Source organism: Megalops cyprinoides, chromosome 7 (genome assembly GCF_013368585.1).
Source record: "Megalops cyprinoides isolate fMegCyp1 chromosome 7, fMegCyp1.pri, whole genome shotgun sequence".
Taxonomy (NCBI): domain Eukaryota; kingdom Metazoa; phylum Chordata; class Actinopteri; order Elopiformes; family Megalopidae; genus Megalops; species Megalops cyprinoides.
The window spans coordinates 23,293,330-23,318,906 of NC_050589.1; the positions used below are offsets into that span (position 1 = coordinate 23,293,330).

The following is a 25,577-nucleotide window of genomic DNA, read 5'->3' on the forward strand; positions in this document are numbered from 1 at the left end:
ATTATTACTACTCCGCATCTGTATGTATTACATTCCCAGCACTGCTGGGCGTGAGGCAAAGGAAAAATGCCTCGATTCCAACCTTCCTCTCTGCGTTGACATAGCAAAACCGTAAGATCTCAACCCACTCTGCAGATATTCAAATTTGTGGCGCAAATGCGCAGACCACCGTCAGTTTAACTCAAATATCCACATTAGCCGATTCGACTTAAGAGAATCAGAGAAACCCCAACGCTTCGACTCGAAATAACGTATTGGGGTTATTACAAATGACAATAAAATCTTGCAATTAAATGAGTTGAATAACAGAACAAGTTTTCCATATATATTACCAACATTAATAGGCCTAGATCAGGAATTCGTTTACAGTGTGAAACAAAACATTAGATTCGATACTGGATTTCAAAAGAAAGGAGAATAAACACTAAAGAAACAGACTGCTTTTATGTGAATTTGTTTTAAGATGCATCGAATCTATATCGCAGCTAACATAAAATTAGTAATAGCAATCTGTTCTCAGCTTTAATGTGTGTTTTAAGACGAAAGACAGCGTGAGATAAACCATTTTATGTTTGTCGAAAGTGCCTACACGCGCTCATGGCGTAAGCAGCGGTGGCTTCCCTTTTGTTCGTTGAGTTCCTGTATTATTCTCCTCACAATGAAATCGTTCTGATTTTGGGGATTCCAGTTTTGTTATCTCGGATTTTTCTTCATTTGTTGTGATTTAATTTTATACACTAACCTGCTTTGAGAACATACAGCCTAGTCGTTTGACCCTGTGACAGATTTTTACAATGCAAGCAGAATGAACCTGGAGTAGTAAGTGCTATTATTCATTAATTCATAGGCTACTGGGTGCATTGTGTCTATAGATATTGAGGGCAATGTGGGTGCACATGTACCTTATTGATGGGTGTATACTAAAATTTAAAATAACTGTCATTGTATTAGGTATTCGTGTCTTGTGGAAGCCTTTGTAGGTTGTTATGTAGCGAGCTAGCCACTCTGCTATCAGGATACAGAATGCTAGCTAGCTAATCCCTCTACGTTCGCCTAACGACTTAAACAGATTGTTGAGAAATACACAGCAATTTTAAATCTGCTACTTCAATCTGAAGGAGTCTGTTTACCTCGGATAACACGTCTTTAAAATCACATTCGACTGGCGAGTGTGGTAGCTGGGTAGGGTGGGTTAGCCAGCTAGCGTTCGAGAGGAGAGTCTTTCATAGTGCAGAGGGAAAACAATGTAGCAAGCCCTCCCTTTTGTCGGTACTGTACAGTGCTGCCGTGCACGCGTTGGATCTGTAACAGTGTCTTTCAGTCACAATGTTCATGTAGTTAACTTAATCCCACCCACCTAACTAGTCATTTTCCCCTCTTATTTTCAAGGAGCCGCGATTACACTCATAAATGAGATGTCTTGTAGGGAGATCTTGGGCACGTGAAGTGGGGGAAAAACAACTGTGTATCGACGCGAGGCCAACAAGAAAAGGATAAGCTGCAGTAGCAACGTTAGCTACTGTCGTAAATACACAGCTTTGCTCACCCAGCAAGACTGATACTTTATGATAAACAAGCTGTTCTCTTCGTAGTAAACTACCCCTGCTGTGGTTTTCCTTTTTTGTGACATCTATCTGGCAGCACAGTTTTAATTAGACGGCATTAACTGTTTTGGAAGTAAAAAGGGATTAAGAATATCTTGGAGCAACAACATTAAGATAATTCATCAATATTGGAATCGGCATCAACACCGAAGGCATCACTGCAAGGTCAGTTTGAAAAATAATGATTCCACGTGCGTGAGGTACCCAACTGTCAAACTGGTTGGAGCCGGTGAGTAACGTTAGCCTAATTTATGCCTCTTCATTTAGGTGGCTAGCTGTGTTTTCGTGGTTAGATATCTGTTTTGCTTAGTGCAGCACTCATAGCTACTTTGGTTAAGTATATCTGATTCTTTTAAAACTGTTCTAGTGCTTGCTAGCTGACGAACCTATGAAATACCAGCTAAGTTAGTCTTGGATACCCGGAGGACCATCTACAGATAGCTAACCATCTGATCTGTTCTCATGCGGTAACTTTCGCCCGACTACTTGATTTGTCACAATACCTCGTGTAATAGAGTCACTGAGATATTTATTGCGTATGTAAAATACGTTTAGTTTTATGTTAGTGATATAAAATTGTTGACTTAATTGTACTGCGTTAGGTAGCCTACCTTAGTTGTCATGGTGAAATTGTTCGACGGGTAGCCACGCGCCACCTGTTGGCTGTAACACCTTGATATTCATTGTGTGACAATTTTTAATTCTATCTATCGGCATATGTCTTGGCACAGAAATTAACTATGTATTGAAAATCAACAACATTACAATCTCCATCCACTGGCAATATATTAAGTCTGTACAAAATGGTTACTAAACACGTTATTTTCTGCATATTTGTTATTAGCCATAAAACTGCCAAATTATCCCTTCAGTATAATTAGCTCACTAATTGTTGTCGGGGATATTATATTACATATGGTGTTGACAAGCTAAACGGTCGTCACTGACAGCTACTTTGTAGCAAAAAAGTAAACACTGGACGTCATTCAGTGAGTTAAATGTAGTACAACATCCTTCAAAATCTAATTGTGAAGATCAGATGGAGCAGGGAAAAATATATTAATCTTCAATGTTTTATTCTACGGTTTAACTTGTAGTTAATAAAAAAATTTCATAACCTCTATTTGAAATGATAGATGAGCAGTGTGGATGCTCAGGTCAGTGAAGTGTGTGAGATCATCTCAGGTCTTTAACCCTTGGATGTGAGTTTGTGTTTAATTTTCATCAAAGTCAAGTTGTCTCAGGGTAATGTGTCTGCATCTCCCTCTCTCTCATTCTCTGTCTCTCTGTCTGTTCTACAGATGTAAACTGAAGCTTCTGTCCCAGCAGCAGTTATTGGTGCAATGGGGCTGGATTTTGATGTCAAGACCTTTTGCCACAACCTTCGGGCTACCAAGCCCCCATATGAGTGCCCTGTGGAAAGCTGCCGCAAGGTTTACAAGAGCTACAGTGGGATTGAATACCACCTCTACCACTATGACCACGACAATCCACCGCCAGCTCAGGGCACACCCCAGCGCAAGAGGAAGGGTCGTCCACCTCGAGTACAAGGAGGAGGGACAGATGATGGGGAAGGAGGTGGAGGCGGGGGTGGGGGGAAAGGAGGTGGACTTGGAGGCGGAGCCCAGGGCATGACTCCTGGAAGCCCAGAGCGCTCGGAGCGGTCCCACTCCCCCAGTCGAGAGGCCATGACCTACGCTCAGGCCCAGCGTATGGTGGAGCTGGAGATCCAGGGCAGAATCCACCGCATCAGCATCTTTGAGAACTTGGATGTGGTGTCAGAGGATGAGAGTGCTGGCGAGGACCCTCCCTCGGGTGCTGGGGGTGGGTCAGGAGGCTGTAATGGAGGGGAAAACGGGGGAGGGAGTGAGGCAGGGGGCAATGGCAACAAAGACAGGCCAGACACCCCTGCCACTAACGGAGGCAAAGGCACCACCACACCAAAGTCTGGCAAGCATAAGAGCAAAGAGAAGAAGAAGGACAGCGGCTCCACTCACCATCACACCCACAGCAACCCTGCTGGACCTGCCATCAAGCTCCCCGAGGTGGTATACCGCGAGCTTGACCAGGAGAGGCCAGATGCCCCCCCACGGCCTTCCTCTTACTACAGGTCAGCCATGTTTCATCCTTGCAAATTACACTTTGATATCGTTAAAAGATGATGCAGTATTATGATTGCAGCAAACCTGCATCCGCAGGATCATTGAGCCTCGCACACAGCTCTCTGTGCACTTGAATGTTAACCCACAACTCTCTAGATGGTGGTATAGTTTCCACATTGAGCCCCTAGTGGGGTAATCATATTGTAAACAACTTCAATTATTTTTACTCTTGTGGCACTTAGGTGGAGACTAAAAGGCCACGTAGAGAGGCAGCACTTGACTAGCAGAATACTTGAAGGGGTGTGTGATGTCACACAAATTTCAACCTGCAGCACAGTTATGGACTGTCCAATGTGTTTGAGCAATCATGAATACCAAAAGCACTTTCAGCATCCAACACTCCAAGTTTGGCCCCTGAGTAGTTTAGACAGTTAAGGTGCTTTTTCCTTGCAAGCTCAGAGTCTTGTAGCTCAGATCCAGGTTCAAGTCTGAGCTGAGTCATTCAGCAACAATGACTGGGAGACCATAGAGGGTGGTACACAGTTGGCGTAGTTTAGGCTAGGGTGAGTTCCATCAGCCAGGGTTCCCGCTTTGCACTCTTTGGCACTGTAACTTGTTTGGGTGCCTATGAGTTACTCACATAACAGCAGAGAATGCACCTATCCCACATACAGCATGTGCTCTCCTGGTGCACTGTGGGACTTACATTGTGAAAAATAGTCGTGTTTGGTGTACGTATGTGTTTGAGGATTGCTTTTACTACCCTCCAGCGCTGTTTCCCAAGGACTGTGGATGTTGCAGTGAGACAATTCCAATGTACAATTGCTTCAAAAGTTCAATTGATTCAAAAGTTAGGGGTGGAAAACGTCAAAAATGCAAAAAGACAAACAAAAAACCAAACACGCATTACTTTATCACTCGTATCTAAAAAAACATGTTCATTATTTGTTGGTTCATAGACTTTTGCAGAAATGCCTGTTAGTGAAAGTATTGCCATAAATTGCACCTTGAGTCATACACTAAAAATGTACTGTTCGAAATAAAAACACATGGTCGCTCTATTCTTTAAAGCAACTTTGTGTTTAATAGTGTTCCTTATATGTGTGAATTATAGTATGCAGATGCAATTGTGAAAGAGAAGCCAAGCAAATGCAGGGGGAGGTGTATGCTCACACAGAAGTCTGTAAATAATGCGCAAATGTGTAGACACATGGGACACATCGGGATTGTAAAGCAGAGAAAATCCTCTTTAGTTTCCACTGGAGTAACCTAGTCACTCATTTCACCATAAAATGAACTTGTGAAAGACGAGCCAAGAAAATGTACACAAGTATGCACAAATGCATCACTTAATGAGATGAATGATGGGTAGAAGTGTTGACTGGTGCATGTCACGATGCAGTGGTGGATTATAATAGATCCTCTTCAGTTTTCCTATAGAAGAGGATGGTACTGCAACTAAATTACACACTAAATGATTAAACTACTGACTAATAAAGCGACTACAGACACCCTGAAAATGACTCACCACTCAGTGCTGTGTAGGTATGTGGTATGTCGCAACAACTCTTAACACCGTTTATCGTATAAAATGGTTTATATGTTACTTAAATGTCATAAAATAAAGAACTGACAACTTCATATTTGATGTTTTTTAATGAATTGTTGCACTGAAGCAAGCATACCTAGAGTGAGGATTAAGTTTTTGCATGTTTTGCGTGGTAAAGTCTTCCTGAGAAATCAATTAATATGAAATAATACATTAATGACAACATTGAAGAGTCTTCACTGCAGACATTGTAGTCATAAGTGATCTTCCGCTTAAAATGACAAAGCCATGTAAAGTTGTTATCCAGCGTTTATGTTAGGGATGCACCGATTGTGAAATTTTGGGCCGATACCAATACTGATGTTATTTTAAACAATTTGGTCGATAGCTGATGACGATACTGATGTTTTTTTTTTTTTTAACTTTAAATCCAGCAACTGTATCTCTTTTGAATTCTTTAAGGGGTCTTTGATGACCCATCTGCTCATTTTTGTTTTGTTTTTTCAAAAGGTAGATACAGACACATGTCAAACTTTTGGTCCACTTTGCCATAGATGCTGACTGAAGAGTTACCCTGCTCCCACCCTGAGCGTGACGTAAGAGCAAAAAGGCCGCCATGTGAATAAGGCTAATTATAGTACCACCTATTGGATCTTCTCCGAATCTGCAGCTGGGTAGGCTATTGTTGTCCGAGTCAGACTGTAAATAACCAACACATTTAGCCAGCGCAAAATTGATGCGACAAAACAGATAAACATCGGCCACTGTCGTCGGTGAATGTCCTCTTATTTGCCAATAGGCGGATGGCAGTCAATAAGGCGAATGCGGGCCGATACCGATGTACGGCCGATAAATCGGTGCATCCCTAGCTCGTGACTTGAAGACTAGATCTGAAACCTCTTATAGCCTTGTCTAGCTTTTCTTGTTCTTTTCTCTGTATATCTCAGTCCCTGACATGTCCCTAACAGCGTGTCTTCTCTTCCCTCATGTTAGGTATATTGACAAATCGGTTGAGGAGCTGGATGAGGAGGTAGAGTATGACATCGATGAGGAAGATTACATCTGGCTGGACATCATGAATGACAAGCGGCGCAGCGACGGGGTGGCGCCCATTCCCCAGGAGATCTTCGAATACCTGATGGATCGACTGGAAAAGGAGTCCTACTTTGAGAGCCACAACAAGGTGTGGCGCCCCACCCTGACACAGACACCCGCCCTGTGCAATGCAGGCGTCCTCCTGTGTTTAGCTGAAGCAGTGTGGTTCTTTCGATGTAATGCGATGTCGTGTCTGCAGCTGTAGGCTGTACAGTGTTATGCCAATGCGTCTGGGTCAGCTTTAAGCCCTTCCGATGCGTTTTATTTATTTTATTGACATGAACCAGGGTTTCATACTGTAGCAAACTGTTCACTAGGCACAGCAGCGCTGCAATGGAACTGAAGCCAGTGGAAGCAGAGGCCTAACATGCACCCCTCCTGCCCCACCCAGGCAGACCCCAGCACCCTGATCGACGAGGACGCCGTGTGCTGCATCTGCAACGACGGCGAGTGCCAGAACAGCAACGTCATCCTCTTCTGCGACATGTGCAACCTGGCGGTGCACCAGGAGTGCTACGGCGTGCCCTACATCCCCGAGGGCCAGTGGCTGTGCCGGCGCTGCCTCCAGTCCCCCTCCCGCGCCGTCGACTGCGCGCTCTGCCCCAACAAGGGCGGGGCCTTCAAGCAGACAGACGACGCCCGCTGGGCCCATGTGGTGTGCGCGCTGTGGATCCCAGAGGTGAGCGGAGCGCTGAGAACGAGAGCTGCTTGCGCAGGTCTTCACAAAATCAAGGAATGCGAACTTTCATGTATGATCACAAGTATTTAAATGAGCGTTTTTTTTCTTAAAAACTAGTTTTCATGACTTAATGTTCATATATCTCACTCTTCAGGCATATCCATCATCTTGCCCTTTGTTGGGAGGAGGGTAATGGTGCTGAAACTGTTTGTCCCCGTGCAGGTCTGTTTTGCCAACACAGTGTTCCTGGAGCCCATCGACAGCATCGAGCACATCCCCCCGGCACGCTGGAAGCTCACCTGCTACATCTGCAAGCAGCGCGGCTCCGGTGCCTGCATCCAGTGCCATAAGGCCAACTGCTACACAGCCTTCCACGTCACTTGCGCTCAGCAGGCAGGGCTCTACATGAAGATGGAGCCGGTGAGGGAGACCGGTGCCAACGGGACCTCGTTCAGCGTGCGCAAAACGGCCTACTGTGACATCCACACTCCGCCCGGGTCCATGCGGCCCATGGGAGGCGTGGGCGGGGCGAGTCTGAACTCCTCCCAGAGCGAGGGTGAGCCGGAGGAGGAGGATGAGCCAGGCCCCCACGACGAGGACTCCAAAGGCTGGAGCTCTGAGCGGGTGAAGCGAGCGAAGGCCAAGTCCCGCCTCAAAATGAAGAGAGCCCGTAAAATCTTGGCGGAGAAGCGAGCGGCCGCTCCTGTTGTGTCAGTGCCCTGCATACCCCCACACAGGTATGGTACTGCCACGCACGTACATACATGTGTGCATACACACGCACACACACACACACACACACACACATACACACGCGCGCATACACACACACACACGCACATTTACAGCACGGCCACACACACACATACACACGTACAGTGCTGCCACAGACACACACAAGTTCAGCACTGCCACATACACATACACATGTACAGTGCTGACACACACACACACACACACACATACACACACAAAAAGACACACATTTACTGCACGGCCACACACACACACACACGTACAGTGCTGCCACAGACACACACAAGTTCAGCACTGCCACACACACGCACACACAGTTAAGAAAGTTTTCCTTCTTGCGTTACAGACTCAGAATGTGCTCAGTCTTTCTCATACGCAAGTATTTATTTTATAACTTTGTCTAAAATCATGTCTGTATTTACCTTTCACACCCCCTGCAGGCTCAGCAAAATCACCAGTCGCCTGACGGTCCCCAGGAAGAGCCAGTTCATGCAGCGACTGCACAGCTACTGGACCCTGAAGCGGCAGAGCCGGAATGGAGTCCCCTTACTGCGCCGCCTGCAGACCCACCTGCAGTCGCAGCGCAATGCAGAGCAGGTTCCCATCGTACGTATCCAGCGCTTGTGCTTCTACACAGTCCCCTGTTCAAGGAACATACTTTCTAGGGTACCACTATGTTCCTGTTTTCTGGTTTAGAAAAATCCCTGAATTACTGTAAAATCTAACTGCCCATACAGCCATCTCTTCACACACTGCAGCTATCGCCACTGTTTCTGTGTATTGTGTACATTCCCAGTATCTGTACTGCTTATTTATACACTGTCCTTGCAGAAAGGTCACTGCAAATCATTATGAGACAGTACATTAATCATTACACTGATGCAGAGACTTGTTTGTGTGTGCCTGTGGACAGAGGGACAGTGAGGAGAAGCACGCAGCCCTGAAGGAGCAGCTGAAAGCCTGGCAGAGACTGAGGCATGACCTGGAGAGGGCCAGACTGCTGGTGGAGCTCATTCGCAAGAGGGAGAAGCTCAAGAGGGAGACGGTGAGACGTTGTGTTCTTCACAATCGAAAGGAACACCCACAGAGTCCTGCGGGGCAGCTGTGCCTCTGCTCAAATAGGGAGCTTTACACTTAGAGAAACAGCTAAGAGTTCAGCATTCGGTGTATCTTAGCTTTACATTTCTATCTTACTGGAGTCGCGGATGATTGGAGTACCACCCTAATAGTACAATATGTCAGGGAGCTCTGTGGGAAGATGTTGAAGGACAATAGAAGTTCACATTTACAATTGTGTAAATGCATTTATAACTTACCTGCATATAACTTACCGGCATTCTGGATAATGCTCTTAAATCCTAGAACCTGACTGTCCTGCTGTTGTTGATGACACAAGTCAACCTTACCTCAGTCTGAAACAGTCTTCGCTGGACAGTGCTGAATGCAAAACCCTTTCCATAAAACTGTTTTTAATTTTGGTTGTTCTCTGATTCCTGAGAGACACCAAGAATCCTGTAGAAAAAAATGTTCAAGGATGTTTCCATGTGTGGCTTGTATGTACTATATATTTCATCGTTTAGTTATGTGAAATGGTAGGCAACTGAGACAAAGCTTTGGATGGCTCTCATATATTTAGTAAAGAGGGACTTACTAATTTCATTGTTTAATGAAATTTTCTCCTTTAAAAACGCCACAATGTGCAAGCCACAGTTATAGAGTTGCAGGGTCTGTGTGCACGGCTGTGCGCTTAAAGACTGCGCTGTGGGACAGATCCAGATGAAGCAGTTGTTTGGCTGCGCAGTCTGCCAGTATCAGTGATCTGCGCAGGTCAGGGCGCACCAGCTGTGTTGTCAGGCAGTGTGTGAACGCGTGCCCGCATTATCTGCACAGATCAAGGTGCAGCAGCAGGCTCTGGAGATGCAGCTGACGCCGTTCCTCATCCTGCTGCGCAGCACGCTGGAGCAGCTGCAGGACCGAGACACCAGCCACTTCTTCGCCGAGCCCGTCCCGCTGGCCGAGGTACCGAACGCCTGTCCACCCGCCTCTGCTTTTGAAGGCCTGTCCTGTCTCTCACTGACACCGCTGGGTGGGGGGTCATACATCCCTCATGTACATTCTGATGGCATTAACCAGACCTGCTGTTTGTATTGCCTCTTTACAAGCTCTCAGACTTTACATTGGGTTAGTACGGAAATGTCAGTGATTTTCATGAAATTTACCTTACTTTTGACCAGTAGTGTACTATTTACGTTAATGTGGTTATTCGCAAGTTATTATATTACTTACATTAGTCTGACTTATAGACTTGTATAACCCAGTATCCTACAGTCAGTGTAGGACTGGATATTACCTTTATTGGCATTTATGAATTGTGACAATGTAAGTTGAGTCCTGCTTAGTGTACTGACAAACAAAAATGAAAGCAGATATTTAAGATTAGATGATTGTACATCCAACAAGGTTGCACCCTGTTAATTTTTTACTTTTATCTAGCTGTAATTTTTGGGAACCACATCTGCCACAGTTGCCAAAGATATAAAAAAAACTCCAAACTGTGTGATGCTAGGTACCTTCTTTTGAGGTTTCACATCAAGGGGAAGTGAGCTTCATCACTTTTACAAGGCATGCCTTAGTAGGAGCAAGAGTGAGTTTTGAGGGTGTAATGCTTTTTCTTCACAATATATATTTGAGTATATAGTATGAATGATCAGATTGACTTAAACTATAACTAATAATCTGACTGTGTGGACATTCATTACATTAGCATTCAATACAGTGACTTAATGAATAGAAGAGTGGTGTAATCAGTTTGCTAGCCTGGTCAAGGGCATTCTAAATGTACAGAGAAGTTCATTAGCTTTTTTAGCGTAAGTTGGTGATATGATTCTCAACTGAGGAATATATTTGCATGGCTTGCTGATTTGACTAAGGCTTTTGTCCCAGCTGGTTGCAGGCTAGTCCCCAGTTTTTCTGAAAGCCATTCATCTACTTTTTCTGTCTCAGGTTTGCCTGTCACAGCTGTTCTCTATGGTCAGGCAGTGCTTGTTGTGTATTTTTTGTTTGATGTGGTCAGGTAGCCTGCCAAGGGTTATTCTCTTTTTAGGGCCCAGTAGCATGCCAGTTTCCTTTTGTGCATGTGTTCCAGTAAGTGATTTAGTTTTGTTTGTGTTGTGTCATGATGCATTTGATTAAAGCTGTATTTGTTGCTTTTGTGCTGCCTTGATGTTGCTTGGTGTTAGTAGGTAACCTCAGTACCAGCTGGCTGACAGCAGCAGAGCTCTTCTCTGGCTCAGCTCTATGTCATTTTAGGGCTTTGCAGTACTAGTTTTGGGGGGATGCTGTTTTTTAAATAAATCTAAAATGATATGGCCTTTAGCTTGTGGATGCTTTTAAAAGTAGGCACCGCCTGTACTGCCCTTTACATGGAGGGTGTTCAAAGAACTCTGTGTGCAGGGTTCTTGTGGGGTGTTTGCCACATTTTTTAAAATCTTGTACTGTAATCAGATCCCAGATTTCCCCGGATTATAGTGCAATTTGCTGAATGAAAAATTTCAAGTTTACAAATGATTAGTGTCCTCTTGTGAGGTGGTATTTTTACCCTGAGAACTGGATCTTCTTGAAATATCTTTTTTCATCTTTATTGTCATGTTAAAAACTGATGGAATTTATCCAGGCAGATCCAAGGCACACTGCAGTCCCTGTTCTGTGAATAACAGAAGAACCAAGTCTTTGGTGTAGTGCAAGAATTTTATTCCTTTCTCTTGGGTGAAACCAGGGGCTTCAGTTGGCATTTGGTTGATATATTGAAAAATGAGCATGCTGAGCTAAACTAATTCAGTTGTGTGATATTGTGAAAACCCAGTTTGAGTTTTACAGACATTGTGTTTGTTGCAAAAAGGTTTACAATGCATGTATTTATAATACTACAAAATACGTTCCCCCAGTTAACTGCTCATACAAATACCTCAGTAAACGTGTGAGTGGAATTGGTCTCTATTCTCGAAGATAAGGGTTTCGGTCCTTGATTCAAGATGTTAGATTGAAAGTGCACACTCAGAAGCAAATCGGAGTTTAAGTGGCACCTCCTGTAGCTTATAGCTGATGTATTTCATTGGAGATGCTGTTGAGTTAACAGGCTTTCTTGGTCTGCAGGGCCTTCAGCTTTTCATGTAGCTGTTGCTCAATAACTGTGAGGTCCAGAGGGGTCTGGTAATCTTTATCTGATCATTCCTGTTTCACAGATGTGTCTTTGTTCTGATAATTCTCTTCCTCTCTCTCTCAAGGTCCCTGATTACTTGGACCACATCGAGCGTCCTATGGACTTCCAGACCATGTGGAACTGCCTGGAGTCCCACCGCTACCTCACCTTTGAGGCATTTGAGGCCGACTTCGGCCTCATAGTCAACAACTGCCTCAAGTACAATGCCAAGGACACAGTGTTCTACCGGGCCGCGTTGCGCCTTCGGGAGACAGGTGGTGCTGTGCTCAGGCAGGCCCGCCGCCAGGCTGAGCGGATTGGCTTCGACTATGACACCGGCATGCACCTGCCCCGGGAGCCCAGCTCAGAGGTGCAGCGCGAGCGTGACCGGGACAGGGACAGGGACAGGGACAGGGAGCGAGAGAGGGACCGGGAGAGAGAGAGGCCTCCTGCCTCCACCGAGGATGGTGAGTGTGTGCCAGTGCTGTGAGATGGCTGTCCGCTTCCTGTACACAACCTCCCACATTTTCCTCACTGGATCTCTCTCTCTCTCACTCTTACTTTTCTCTCTCTCTCTCGCTCACTCTCACTCTCTCACTTTTCTCTCTCTCTCTCTCGCTCACTCTCACTCTCTCACGTTTCTCTCTCTCTATTTTTCTCTGTCATTCTCTCTCTGTTTCTCACTCTCTCTTGCTTGCTCTTTTTCATGCATGCTCTCTCGCTGATCTGTTTTTGCCAGAGAATCGCCGGCGCCTCCCCCTGGAGGAGCAGCTGCGCGTCCTGCAGGCCCGTTTGGATGATGTCAGCGCCGGGAAGCACAGCATCGGCCAGTCGCGGCGGGCCAAGGCCCTGCGCAAGGAGATGACCGTCATCAAACGCAAGCTGGCGCATCAGCGAGAAGGCGGGAGCGGCCCCGGGACCCGGGACTCAGGAGGCAGCGGCGATCGGGGCGCCTCTGTCCCCCACCACCACCCCTCCTGCACCCCCCGCCATGACGAGGGAGGAGAGAGCAGCAGTCATGAGATCAGCAGCAAGGGTGAGACTGACCACACTGCATTGCACACAGCATGACTTCCAGCATTCATACTGGAAAGTTTTCAGCAGCCTGGAATGTATTCTGCCCATTGTGTGCCATTGCTTATTAGTGATCATTCACAAAAACCTTAAGCTGTAGCAAAGGTGGAACTCTGGGTTACTCAGTTGGCTTTCCCATAGAACAACTGCTATTGTTCACAAAGTTAATACAGTGAAACAGAGAAAGTGTTTGCAGCCCTCAGCTGCTGTTGTGTCAGTTCTCAGTATACTGTCTCAACTGTCTGAAATAAAGAAATGTAAGTGCAAAGCCCTACCTACTTGAGGAAGTTGATATGCTTGTTTTCCTGTCCAAAAATAAATATGTGGTATACACTGTGGCTAGCAATGCAAGTTCTGTGAATATGCAGCGCCTACATATTTTGCATATCTTCTTGCTAAATTACCCCCAGTGGAGGTTGTTGACATAGCTTTCTGGGTTGTTTGACTGTTGAGACTACCATGTTGCACTTAAGTGTCCTATCTGGGAATCCTTAAATACAATTGTATCATTACTTTCTTTCTGATCAGTTTTATTTTGCTGGACACAAAACAGTGTTGATATAGCGACCCAAATTAGCATCTGTACCCACGATACACAGCACCCATGCACAGGACACTGTATTGTGCCCTTACTGAATGTGTGTATTATAGTGTGTGTTCATTAGGGGTTGTTGTAGCATCTGTGTGTCTTACAAACACGCACATACACATACACATACACACATATTAATAAAAAACTATGTATATATAGATATAGATAATATGAGGGTAGCATATACTGATATATCCCAATTTATGAAGTAGCATCTGAATGAGGACTGCTCCTGTATCAGCCAGCTTAACTCTTTGTCATTAATTTGCCGGCAAGTAGCAGCAACTAACAATTCATTGTATACTGGATTCTGATCCATTAAACTTAACGTTGTCAAGCTGGCTATTATAAAAATGCTCTACACACTACACTTACTGTGAACAGAACTTTTTCGTAATGTGACTGCAAGTTGCGATTTGAGTGTCTAATGTAATAAAAAAAAAAACACTTAAGAGCAGGTTTTACTGAACATCATTTACAATAAGAAGTCACCACCACATTTCCAGATGTGGTGCACAAAAATACATGCGTACAGATTTATGAAGTAACGCTGGCCTTATACTACAGAGGAGCAGGTGGTGTTTTTACTATTTTCTACTGATTTTATTAATCGCTTAAGTGAAATGCAAATGGTGGCAGTGTTGTGGTCATGCTGATAAAAGCCCCGATAACCCATTTATGAATCATAAAATGCAGTGAATCATAAAAATGTGTCAGCCTTTATCACAAGAAAATTTTTGATACTGCATATGTAAAGTGCATTCTCTCTCTCTACCTCTCTCTCTATCTCTCTCTCTCTCTCCCCCTCTCTCGCTCTTTCGCTCTTTCGCTCTTTTGCTCTCTCGCTCTCTCGCTCTCTGTAGACCTGAGTGCCTCCTCCTCTGCCCTGGCCCCAGAGGTAGGACGCCGCACCTCTGTACTCTTCTCCAAGAAGAACCCCAAAGCAGTAGGACCTCCCAAGAGGCCCGGCCGGCCCCCTAAGAACAGGGACGCATCCCAAGGCGTGCCTGGGGTGAGCCCGAGCCCCGTAGGGCCCCCCCAGCTGCCCCTCCTGTCCTCCCAGCGGCAGAGGAAGAGACCCCGCAGCCCCCACACCAGCTCCAGCTCCGAGAGTGACAGCGACAATGACGACATCCTTCCAGGTGAGAAGCCCGTGCAGCTCGCCCTCCTGCATAACCAGCACATTACAAAGCTCAGCACTGTCGTTAAGTGTCACACTGTGCCCAGCGGAATCTGCGAATACTGGTGCGCACGGTTGTTTCACCCAAAGCCCTGACTTTCTCACTGCCCCCCCAGGCCTACCCAGCAACGGTTTCGATGGTGGCAACCAGCCGGTGACAGAGAGCTTCCGCGTGTACAGGAACGAGCGTAGTCTGCCCCGCTCCAGCTCCGACTCAGAGTCCTCCACCACCAGCAGCAGCAGCGCTGCCTCCGACCGTACCAGGTACCTCAGCTATCTGCAGCTAGTCTCTGTCTCAGATAAGGCTGGACAGGGAGGATAGAGTGAGCAAGCCAAATGTGCCAGGGAGATTTCAGTAGGAGGGTGACTGTGACTGTGACTGTGGCTCTGGTGTTGAAGTTCTGATCATCTTTCTCACTCCTCCTCTCGACTTCCCTCCTCTCCACCAGCACCACTCCGTCGAAGCAGGGCCGTGGGAAGCCATCGTTCTCCCGCTCAGCTTTCCCTGAGGATAGCAGCGAGGAGACATCAGGAACCGAGAACGAGTCCTACTCTGTGGGCGGGGGGCGCGGTGTGTCACACAGTGAGTTATGTAACAGGAATTCAGTGTTTTTCAGATCTGAGGAAATGCACGACAACATGCTGAAATGTAATTCAGTGGGTTTTTGTTAACCCGTGAATGCAGTTTCCATGGTTTTCCTCAGTACCGTAGCCTTGTTTCCACAGTTCCTGTTTTCAGGCATGAGGGGAAATGTAGGGCATGAGGTGAATCAGAATCTCTCCTCCAGAGAAGGCGCACCTGCTCCTTGTATAGAGCCCCTTCTCAAGGTAATGCACTGACAAACAGCAGTGTTGTTTAGATGGTGCGTTTGTGTGTTTTCAGTGGTGCGAGGTCGTGGCAGATCCGGGTGCTGGATGACTTCAGACGACTACACATCACTGGACGCCCTGGATCTGGTGTGGGCCAAGTGTCGAGGCTACCCATCATACCCTGCACTGGTGAGACAAACTAACATACGCAGGCTTGTGCCCATAACCACGCGCATGCACTCTGTGGAATGGAGTTGCATTGTAAATTATGTGTGGCCACAAGAGGGCGTCCTTGCGTATATACAGTATATATTGTATGTTAAAGTAGTGTATGCTGTGACTTTCTTTCACTGTTTTTCTCTCTCCATCCTCTCCACCTGCACTCCCCACAGATCATCGACCCTAAGATGCCGCGTGAGGGGGTGTTTCACCGGGGGGTGCCCATACCCGTACCCCCAGTTGATGTACTGAAGCTAGGGGAGCAGATGACCCAGGAGGCCAGGGAACACCTCTTCTTGGTGCTGTTTTTTGACAACAAGAGGACCTGGTTAGTCTCTCTGTTCATGTCCGTTTACTATTACTTTTATTCATTTTATACTGTGCATGTCACGTCCTGTCAGCCCTCGTTAACAGTCACCACTATTTTATAGCTTTCCATCCCAAACAGCTTTAAACAGTCACTCATCTAAAAATCATCATTTTCACCTGTCCGCTGAATGCACCAAGCAAACGGACGTGTAAGCCTCACTGTAATCCTTCATGTACATTGTGCAGTAGTGCCAGAAGAGAGCACCTCCTGACTAATGAAAACATAAAAAGATGGACGTAAATTCCACTTTGATCTGAAGGATTTGTTTTAAGAAAAAAAAAATGATGTTGATTTGACGTAGCTGCTAACACCAGAACAAAACTGCGTGTCTGCATCCAAAAATGAGAGCACAAGTCAGCTGACATTGCAAAGGAACAAAAGTGGGTCATTTCTGGTAAGCGAGGAGCACTTACAGATGGTCCAAAGCGGAAAGAATTACTTGTCTTCAACTGACACAGGAAAAGCAGGGGCCCTGGTCAAAAAGTGTAAAATAGTACATTTTTTTCACAGGGGTGATGATAGCTACAAATAAAATGTGAAAATATTTTGAAGTATTAAGTATCAAAATAATCGAAAGTAATGTGAGTAAATCTGAAAAGCCAAAGTTGTTGCTGTCTGATAGCAAAACTCATGGTTCTAAAAGAGTGTAAGTGGGGTAATTCAGTTCAGAATTGACCTTAATATCAAACATTTTATCTTTACTTTAATTTCTTTTCATTTCTAATACAAACAAGAATGTGTATGCAGCAACACAAAAACATCTAAAGTTCATTATACATGGTGAGTTAGCCTGATGCGGAACATAAAAGGAACGTAGAAGAAAATGTAAAACAAGCATAACACTTTTAGCACTAACTGCAATTTACAGTAAGTAAAATATCAGTAAGTGGTATTTCCTGTTCCATAGCAGAGCCCAGTTTCTGTTGGAATATGCTTTTAGCATTTCATTATGTATCTCTTTTTTTCAACCTAATACATCTACAACACACCCTTTTCCTGTTTGTAAGATCTTTACATATTGTCTTCTCAACATGTCAGTACAGATTAACTGGATGAGTCAATACTTCTGTATCTTGTTGCATCAAAATACCCTAGTGATGCTTATCATTCTCATCACTGTGGTTGATTTGCTCACAATGTCAGAGATAATCTGATGATGTATGGCGTTTTCTCTTTGTGTGTTAAAAGCAGTGTTTCTGGGTCCATGAGCCTCAGTTGTAAATTTTATATATGGTCACAATTGATCTTAAACTGTCCATCCAAAAGCTGTGATTTATCAAGAGGATAACTGTGTGTGTAAACCAGGTCTGAAAGCCACTCTGCAGAACAAAAACACTTGGCTATTCACTAGCTAGGTCTGTACATTTTGATAGTGCTCATGTTTTTTATTCAGAAGGGAAGATGAAAAAACACAGGGCCAAGTTACATAAATCAACAATGCAAATGTTGAGTGACATTGCTTTGGAATAGTCTATGTGCAGTTTGTCTGAAGCCAGATAGTTTGGTATGGCAAGTCATTTAAAGGAAACCTATTTTTTTATGTACCTCTACACTGAATATCTTTTTTGTCCAATTGAGTAGCTGGATGTTTTTTTATGCAGAAAGTGTTTATGACAACAAAATAGAAATGTCAGTGTAACTAGCTGACAGTATTGGTGTATATGATTCTCATGTGTAACTCAAACCGTAGCTATATAGAGCATAGAATATATGTTATGATGAATTATGATTATTTATTGTGGTATGTTTGAGTCTGAGCAAATGAGGTGAACAGGACAGGATATATTTAAAACATAGTAGCTATTAACTCAGGACATATTTTCTAAGCATGATAAGGTGCTCCAGGGTATGCACTGTCCTAGGGGAAATGCAACCCAGGGCTTTGTGTACTTATCACACTACTGGGTGTGTGGTTACTGCAAGATAATTTACATCCTATTGGGTCTTATGACTTTTCATATGCCCACGTTTACTATCATTTGCTTACAAGTCTTCACACAACAAAGTACCATTTATTCACAGTAATTTGGAAAGAAGACCCACAGAACAAAGCTTCATACACCAGGGTTTAGAAAAGAAAGTGGCTTTATGAAAAAAAAGGCTTTTCTTAAATGAACAATTAAACAATCATCATTGTCACTTGTCATAAAAAACGTTTAAAACATCAAAAAATAGCATCCAGTTAACACATTTATAGTATAATAATTAATTTTAAAGGAGGACAATAAGAAAAAGAGGCCCCATACAAATTATTTCGGTTTCCATGATATAAGTTTAGTGCAGAATAATGATAACAGGTTGTGCTTGGACTTCAAATTAAAGCATTTATTGATGGCTGTTTGATTTTCCTTGGGGTATTTGGAGTGTTGTGAGATTGACTTTTATAGATGTGTGCTGATACAAATTGAATCCTGACCAAGCCTACATATTTGCTGTTTCACTTATACAAAGTAATCAGTATTCTGTAGGTCTGTCCAGTATTCTGTCTGCCAAATAAATGTATGATTTGGGTGATGATTACTGAATAATACTAATGATCGTAATAATAATATGCCACTTACAGAGCACCATACCACTGTCACACTGTGGGATGATGATGCACAGGGCAGTTTCCCTGTTCACTTCTCTGCTGTATTACAAGGGATTTCTGGCATCCAGCCTTAGGTCTAACTCTGTCCAGCGCTGTTATGAAGCTGAAGTATCAGCACAATATTTTCTGCAAACAGTGTTTTTACTCATCATACCCCTGCCAAGGTGGTCCAACTCTGCATTTTTCAGCTCACACATTGGACGCTATTATTTCCATCATGTTCAGTTGACACCTGTTTCGTGTACATTGCTTGGAGTGGTTCATTTCAAGGTGGCAACACTGCATGAACATAAGTGACAAATAGGTTTGCAAAGTAGGGCTAATAAAGAGCATTGTGTGTGCGTGAGTGTGTGCACAGTGAAAGGAAAACCCAAGTATATCAATGTAAATTTGTGTGTATGTCACGCACGCATTTTATGAATTACGACTTGAAAACTGCATACACATTTTTTTTCTGTTCATAAACACAAATTTGCATAGAATTTCTCCTGTGTGTGTCTGCAGGCAGTGGCTGCCCCGCTCCAAGCTGGTCCCACTGGGAGTGGAGCCAGAGCTGGACAAAGAAAAGATGCTGGAGGGCAGGAAGTCGAACATCCGCAAGTCTGTGCAAGTGGCCTACCATCGGGCCATGCAGCACCGCAGCAAGGTGCAGGGAGAGCAGAGCAGCGACACCAGCGACACTGACTGATAACACACGCATGCTGTCACACAAGGCACACACACACACACACACACACACACATATCTCCATACCTTCACGTGTAGCTGAGCTGTCCCTATGTTTTCATCATGGAAGGGATAGACAAAGGTTTTTAGCCAGTTGTATACTAACCCTCAGTTTTTTTAATGCCCTTGGCTTCAGTGTAATGTGTAGTGCAACGCCATTGACCTGAGAGTAGAAACCTGTGCAGGACCTGAAGTGGGTGAATGCAGATGGCTGTGAGCATCATCAAAGGATCTACTTGCATTTTAAGCTGCTTACCCACTTCTGGATTGTTTTAAACTGTATGGTCACTGGTCCACAGGTCGGCTGGCCATGATAGCTCTCACAAAGGACCAGTGTAAGCTATTTACAAGGGCGTTCTTCCTTTCCAGAATGGAGCGGTTTCTCAGAATTAACCCTGCTGTGTAGCACAGCACACAGTACAGTATGTGTGTAAAAGAGAATAAGTGAATGAGTGTGTATGCCTCACAGAATCGCAAAAAGAGAGAAATACTTTATGCTTGTTTACATACAAAGTTGGTATTTGATCTATGTAAAATATGTATTTAAGGTTAGGAGGCATGAAGAAGTAATCATAATACCAGACAAAAAAGAATTATGATTTTGAGATTTCCTTGCAATCCAGGTTCGTATGAGTGTGTGTGTGTCCCTTTAGCTGAAATATTGGAAACAGTGCCTGGCAAGCCAAACACAGAAGTCCAGATGTGTACCGCTGGAGGGATACACACACTCAGTCACATACACTAATATGCACATAAACACAAACACGCACACACACACACACACACACACACACTTTATACTCACATAACAGAAGCACACACTCATACACAAATCCTCACACAGACATGCTCCAGGGGTATGCTGTACCAGTGATCACACTATACCAAGCCACGACTCCAGCTCACCATCTGCACAACTCTGTCTGCTAATGGAGTAATGGCAGTACCTCGGAGAAACATGGCTCTCACTTTGAATTCTAATCATTGTGATCACATACGTCTATTTATTTTGTCTCTCTGTGATTTCTATGTGTCAGTGGATTTCAGAACCCCGGAAAAAAAACACTTGCACTGTGGGGACGGTTTCCTTTTGTTTTTTTTTTTGTTTTTTGCTTTTGATATTTTGTCTATATTTTTATTTCCTGGATGAACCAGCGAGTTTTTGATGAATAATGTTGATGAATCATTTAAATGTGGCTATAGAAAATGCAAGGCTGACCTGCCTTTGAATGGACTGGAGAGGCAGTGGTCAGCCAGAGGGTTTTATCGTCTTCTGTCTTAGTTTCAGGCCAATGGTATTAGAACTTTTATATATAAATACAAAGTAAAAAAGATAGGACTTTAATAAAAAGAATTGAGTTTTGTACCTCTGTGTAGTGTTGATTGTGGATAACGTGTTTTAATTGTTGAGGGACAATGGGATGGAAGGGTGGGGGTTGGGGCAGGTGTGGTGGGATCTGTCTGGCGTGTGAGTTTGCCTGCCGTGTGGGTGCTTATAAGTATCTGTGCTTTACTGTTATAAGAAAGCCATATTGTGCTTAACTGACGTCAGGCGAAGGTGTAAATATGATTTGGAGCTGGTTGTTCAGGTCTCCTGGTGAACACTGCCGGGCTCTGCTGTCAGCTAGCCGTTATGCAGGGAGTGGAGACATCATGGAGCCTTATTTTACCCTCCCTGGACTGCTTTCACAGCTGCTAGCATTGTTAACACAGCTGTTATCCCTGTCAAGGCCAGCCAGTCAGGTGACTTCTTACTGTATATTAATTTGCACTTACTGTCAGTTTTCAGGGATGGTATTTTATGAATCAATGAAGTGAAATCTGTCCACGCGCGTACTCTTGGGTTCTTTCTCATTTGTCTGTATGACAGGCAGGAGCATGGTCCATCGGTGCTGACTGTTCCATTTGTTGTTACTTATTTTTGCTTTTTTTCCTCCACTTTTCAGCAAGAAACTGCCAGATGGAAAATACACTACTACTAAAAATACAGCTTCCATTAACAGTCCAGTGAGAGTTGTTAATTAAACATTAAACCTTAAATGTACAACGTCCCTTGAAAGATGCTGCATTTACAACTTCTTGGCACGAGAGAATGAATTACAAAAACGAAAAATAAATGAATTATTTTTTATTCATAGGTAGTATAGCTGTACTTTTTTAACATTTATAAAACTTTTTCTTTCTCGTGTTCCTGTCTGATTGACAGGAGCTGGCAATGAACTATGAAAATATAGCCAGTATGTGGGAGGTACCAGGTCATCCTTTTTGTTTATCAAATATTTTGACACATCTGAAAGAGGAACTGCCATGCTGTCTTATTGATAACTTTTGCTTTACTCTTACTTGACAGCATGATTGACTTGTGTTTTTGAAAACCTGGTCCTTACTATAACACAGGTATTCAACTTCATGTTTGTCTCATTGCTATATCTCGTAGTCTGCTGGTCATTTCTAAGATGTACTGGGTTTACGTGTATTTGGTTTTCCCTTCTACAGCACTTGGAGGAAGCACCTCCCTGGCAAACTTGTCAGATAAGATGGTAGTAAGGCGAAGGGTGTGTTTTTCAGGAAAAAAAAACGGCGAACCGCTTGCAGTACAATGCAGTAGCCTTTTAACAAATGTATTGTGACTGGAGGAGGAGGGTGTGACGGTAAAGCAACAGGAAGTCATACTGGAGTCATTCTTCTTAAACTGGTTCTGCAGGTTTCAGGGCTGATGCTCCACGCACACATGCACATGTGTGCGCACACACGTGTTCTGTGTAAGCAGAGTGTGAGCAGATGAGCATTGTTGTAATGCGTGGGCTTTGTACATGTCAGGCTTACTGTGAATGGGCCAAGAGATGGAGTTAATCTTTTCTGGAGCTGTGAGCTTAACAGGCCTCTGCTGGCTGTTCACCTTTGAAGTGAACTCATTACAGTACATCAACAAACACTACAGATGTACACTGACACTTGCTACTTCAATGTGCATAAACATACAAATAGTTGGATCCCCCAACCCCCCCCCCCCCCCCCCCCAAAAAAAAAAGAGAAATAAATTCAAGAGAAACTCAGATATGTAATTGTTCATATGCACATCTTGTGTTTTTCCTTATTGCATGCTGTAACTACTGCACTGCAACAGTGAAGTTTAAAGAGTAGTGTTAAATATTACCTGCTTCAGTAATGTTCAACACTTAAATGGTATGGACCAAAGGTGACCCCTGATAAATCGGAAATGCATACTGTTTCCTCAAGGTGATTTTTCAAGAACACAATAATGCATACAAAATGTCATACAAAGTAAAAATTATATCATTCTACTATGACAGTAATGGAAGCAAAAGTGACATCCTTTGCACTAATTTCAAGTACAGAGAAAAATATTTTGACAGGAATCATTTTTATTGTTGGTCTTGTGATAATTACCATTGATTCTCTCTGATAAAATCAGGCTGTGACCTTTCACCATTCACAAGGGCACATTGAGGCCTGGTAGCTTGTGTGCTTTAGCCAGGGTAAAATACATGGCTAGCATGTGATCTCAAAACCTTTTGACCTAAACAGTAAACTGGATAAATGGATACCTCAGTAGGTAATTGTTTTTATTTTGATACCCTCTTGATTTTTATCAGCTGCAATGTGTTTACAAAATGTATAGACAATCATGGTCTACATAGTTAAACTACAAATTTAAATTCAGACCATGTGTACTTTTTTCATTGGATTAACATGCAAATAAACATGGTTTATATTCAGAAACTATACTAATTTTCATTAAGTATCTTAAATAAAGTATCTACATGAACTTATATCTTTACCTTAATTATTTTTTATAAGGTACACTCAGATTGGTCTAAGTATAGTTGGAGGCTCAGAATGGAGCCTTTCAGAGTGCCTTGAGTGTATGGGGAAGGTCATGAGGGGGATTTGGGAGGTTAAATTCTTCCGAACAGAAGCGCAAAGGAACAGCAAACATTTGAAGAATCAGAGATGACAACAAACTTGTGCAGTGAGGTATGAGTGTTCTTTTCCGCAAAGAGCCCTCCCTGATTAAAATCTCTATGACAAACTTTACTCAACTGTTTTTCTGCTTGGGGTGATATTGTCAGTGATCGTGCCAGATTTTGCTCATACTATTAAATGTGGTTTTGAGAGGCCTAAAGACCTTTTGCCAGGAATTAAAGAGGTGTCTTAGATTATGGCTGCTATGATGGCACAATGATGAACTGAATAGAACAGAAAAACGTTTTGCATATTGAACCACATCCTGTACTCAAGACATCTCAGAAAAAAATGCTGGCAACCCATTTCTGTATGGGGCGCGCTTGTTCAACGGAATCTTAAACAGGAAATAAGTCATTGCTCAATATCTACCACTAACAGAAGGTAAAGAAAAAAAGATTACCTTATCCCTGCACAGTTTAAAATAACAAATGTAATAACACACATATTGACAATATTACACTGTTGTAAGACCTGAGTGTCAGAGATCTGCTCATACTTCATTAGAGCAGTAAAAATGTATATTTTACAATTGCTACTTGTGTAAAATTGGAGGCATAACTAAAATGTGTGCTACTTGGAAATGGGGAGCTCATGGCTGTAGCTACTCATACTTGACTAAAGAGAAATGCCCTCATAAACTACGCTCATTGTTCTTCACATTTTACATTTTAACCCTAAACAAACCTAACTAAGACTACATTTGCTCCTTAAGAGTAAGAGTACAAAAGGTCAATGGAAATGTTTGTATGCTGTTTCCTTAAACCAAGTTTGTTTATTTTTTAAGTTTATTTGCAAGAGAAAAATACAAGAATACAGAAAAAAATCAGCCAAGGCTAGTTCACGACACCAGTCCCTAGACAGCTGAAACTCATCGTGTCCTTAAGGGTATATATCTACAGCACCTCACTAACCTGGCCTAGGCATATCATGTACAAGCTCCATTTGGCGTTTAGAAAACAAAATGAGCCAGGAATATATTCAGACAAAGAAACTATAGCAGCAAAATTACTAAATTGTGAATATAGCATACTATAGTATAAAATAAAGCATAGTGGAACTGCAGGGCAATCCTGTTCCTCTGTCCAAGCATAGCACTGAAAACATTATTGTACTTCACAGATAACTAGCCAAGAATTTGCTCATGAGTATCTTACAGTTCTGTTGCTGCAGCGCAAACCAATATTACCTGACATCGTGGCTTTGTGTTTTCAGAAACTCGCAAAAATCCTGTAGTATGTCTGATGACCCTTGATAACATGTGGAAAAGTGTTTGTATGGGTTAGATCTTCTTTCTGTCCCGAAAAAGATGTATATAATACATATTTATTTCAGATCAAATTGTATTTTTTCATGTGCCTGCCACGGAATTATATATGATTAATATATTTTTGAACATGATTTCAACCGCATTCTCTTCGTGTTTTTGTGAATACTTTCTCGTAGCTCATATAGTGGTCTTTAAAGTGTTCCCACGCCTCATCCGAATGTGAATATTCTGTCAATTACATGATATCTCTTTAGTTTTATGCAATATTTTATTCTAACATTATTTGGAATGTAATGTCGTGACTGGTAAATATATTTCCTTATGTACTACCTTACCATTGCTACAATTTAAAGACGTCTTAAGTTCTGCAAATTCAATTTAAAATCATTGGCCGATGGCTACTGATGATCATTGGGACACCTAACCTCACAAGAACACTTGCACAATATACATCAAACACAATGGCTTATAGTTTCGGTGACCGAAAAAGCCGCCTGAATAGCATTCCAGCTTGTATACAACCGTGATACAGTAAGCCCACTATATGGTTAGCTCATTGCATCATGCAGTTGAATTTTCTTTTAATAACAGTGACTTGGCGACCACAGTTGTAAAAGTCAGTGTTTCAGTGCTAAAGGGCAAAAAATATTAGCTCCGCTGTCGGCACGTACAGCGGTTGATTACACCTGTGCGCGCTCTCCTATTCTGGAAACAGAGGTGGGGTTATTTGTGGAGGACTTTTTAAAGTCAGAACTGGAGGCTATATGAGTCGTTTG

At 43.3% G+C, this 25,577-nt stretch overlaps 1 protein-coding gene across 4 annotated transcripts; it reads left to right on the top strand.

Moving 5' to 3' along the window:
- The first annotated feature begins 625 nt into the window (after nucleotides 1-625).
- Nucleotides 626-20,327, top strand: brpf1 (bromodomain and PHD finger containing, 1). Of its 4 annotated transcripts, none has more exons than XM_036533232.1 (17): nucleotides 626-819; nucleotides 1,390-1,833; nucleotides 2,906-3,714; nucleotides 6,249-6,438; nucleotides 6,742-7,029; nucleotides 7,252-7,766; nucleotides 8,226-8,391; nucleotides 8,699-8,830; nucleotides 9,676-9,804; nucleotides 12,069-12,450; nucleotides 12,723-13,019; nucleotides 14,513-14,791; nucleotides 14,946-15,093; nucleotides 15,279-15,412; nucleotides 15,713-15,828; nucleotides 16,032-16,186; nucleotides 19,323-20,327. In XM_036533232.1, the coding sequence occupies exons 3-17, from the start codon at nucleotides 2,948-2,950 to the stop codon at nucleotides 19,504-19,506; spliced, it is 3,882 nt and encodes a 1,293-aa protein (XP_036389125.1). In that variant the 5' UTR covers nucleotides 626-819; nucleotides 1,390-1,833; nucleotides 2,906-2,947; the 3' UTR covers nucleotides 19,507-20,327. The 4 variants fall into 4 exon arrangements, with proteins under 4 accessions (XP_036389125.1, XP_036389127.1, XP_036389128.1 ...); XM_036533234.1 differs by having other exon boundaries at nucleotides 1,390-1,769; XM_036533235.1 differs by lacking the exon at nucleotides 1,390-1,833.
- Nucleotides 20,328-25,577: the final 5,250 nt, after the last annotated feature.

What these genes read in the sequence shown, in the direction of transcription:
- brpf1 (XM_036533232.1), top strand. Translation starts at nt 2,948, where the DNA reads ATGGGGCTGGATTTTGATGTCAAGACCTTTTGCCACAACCTTCGGGCT. An exon ending in ACTTTGAGAGCCACAACAAG is followed by an intron (nt 6,439 to 6,741) that starts GTGTGGCGCCCC and finishes TGCCCCACCCAG; the next exon opens with GCAGACCCCAGCACCCTGAT. An exon ending in TCCTGCCTCCACCGAGGATG is followed by an intron (nt 12,451 to 12,722) that starts GTGAGTGTGTGC and finishes TGTTTTTGCCAG; the next exon opens with AGAATCGCCGGCGCCTCCCC.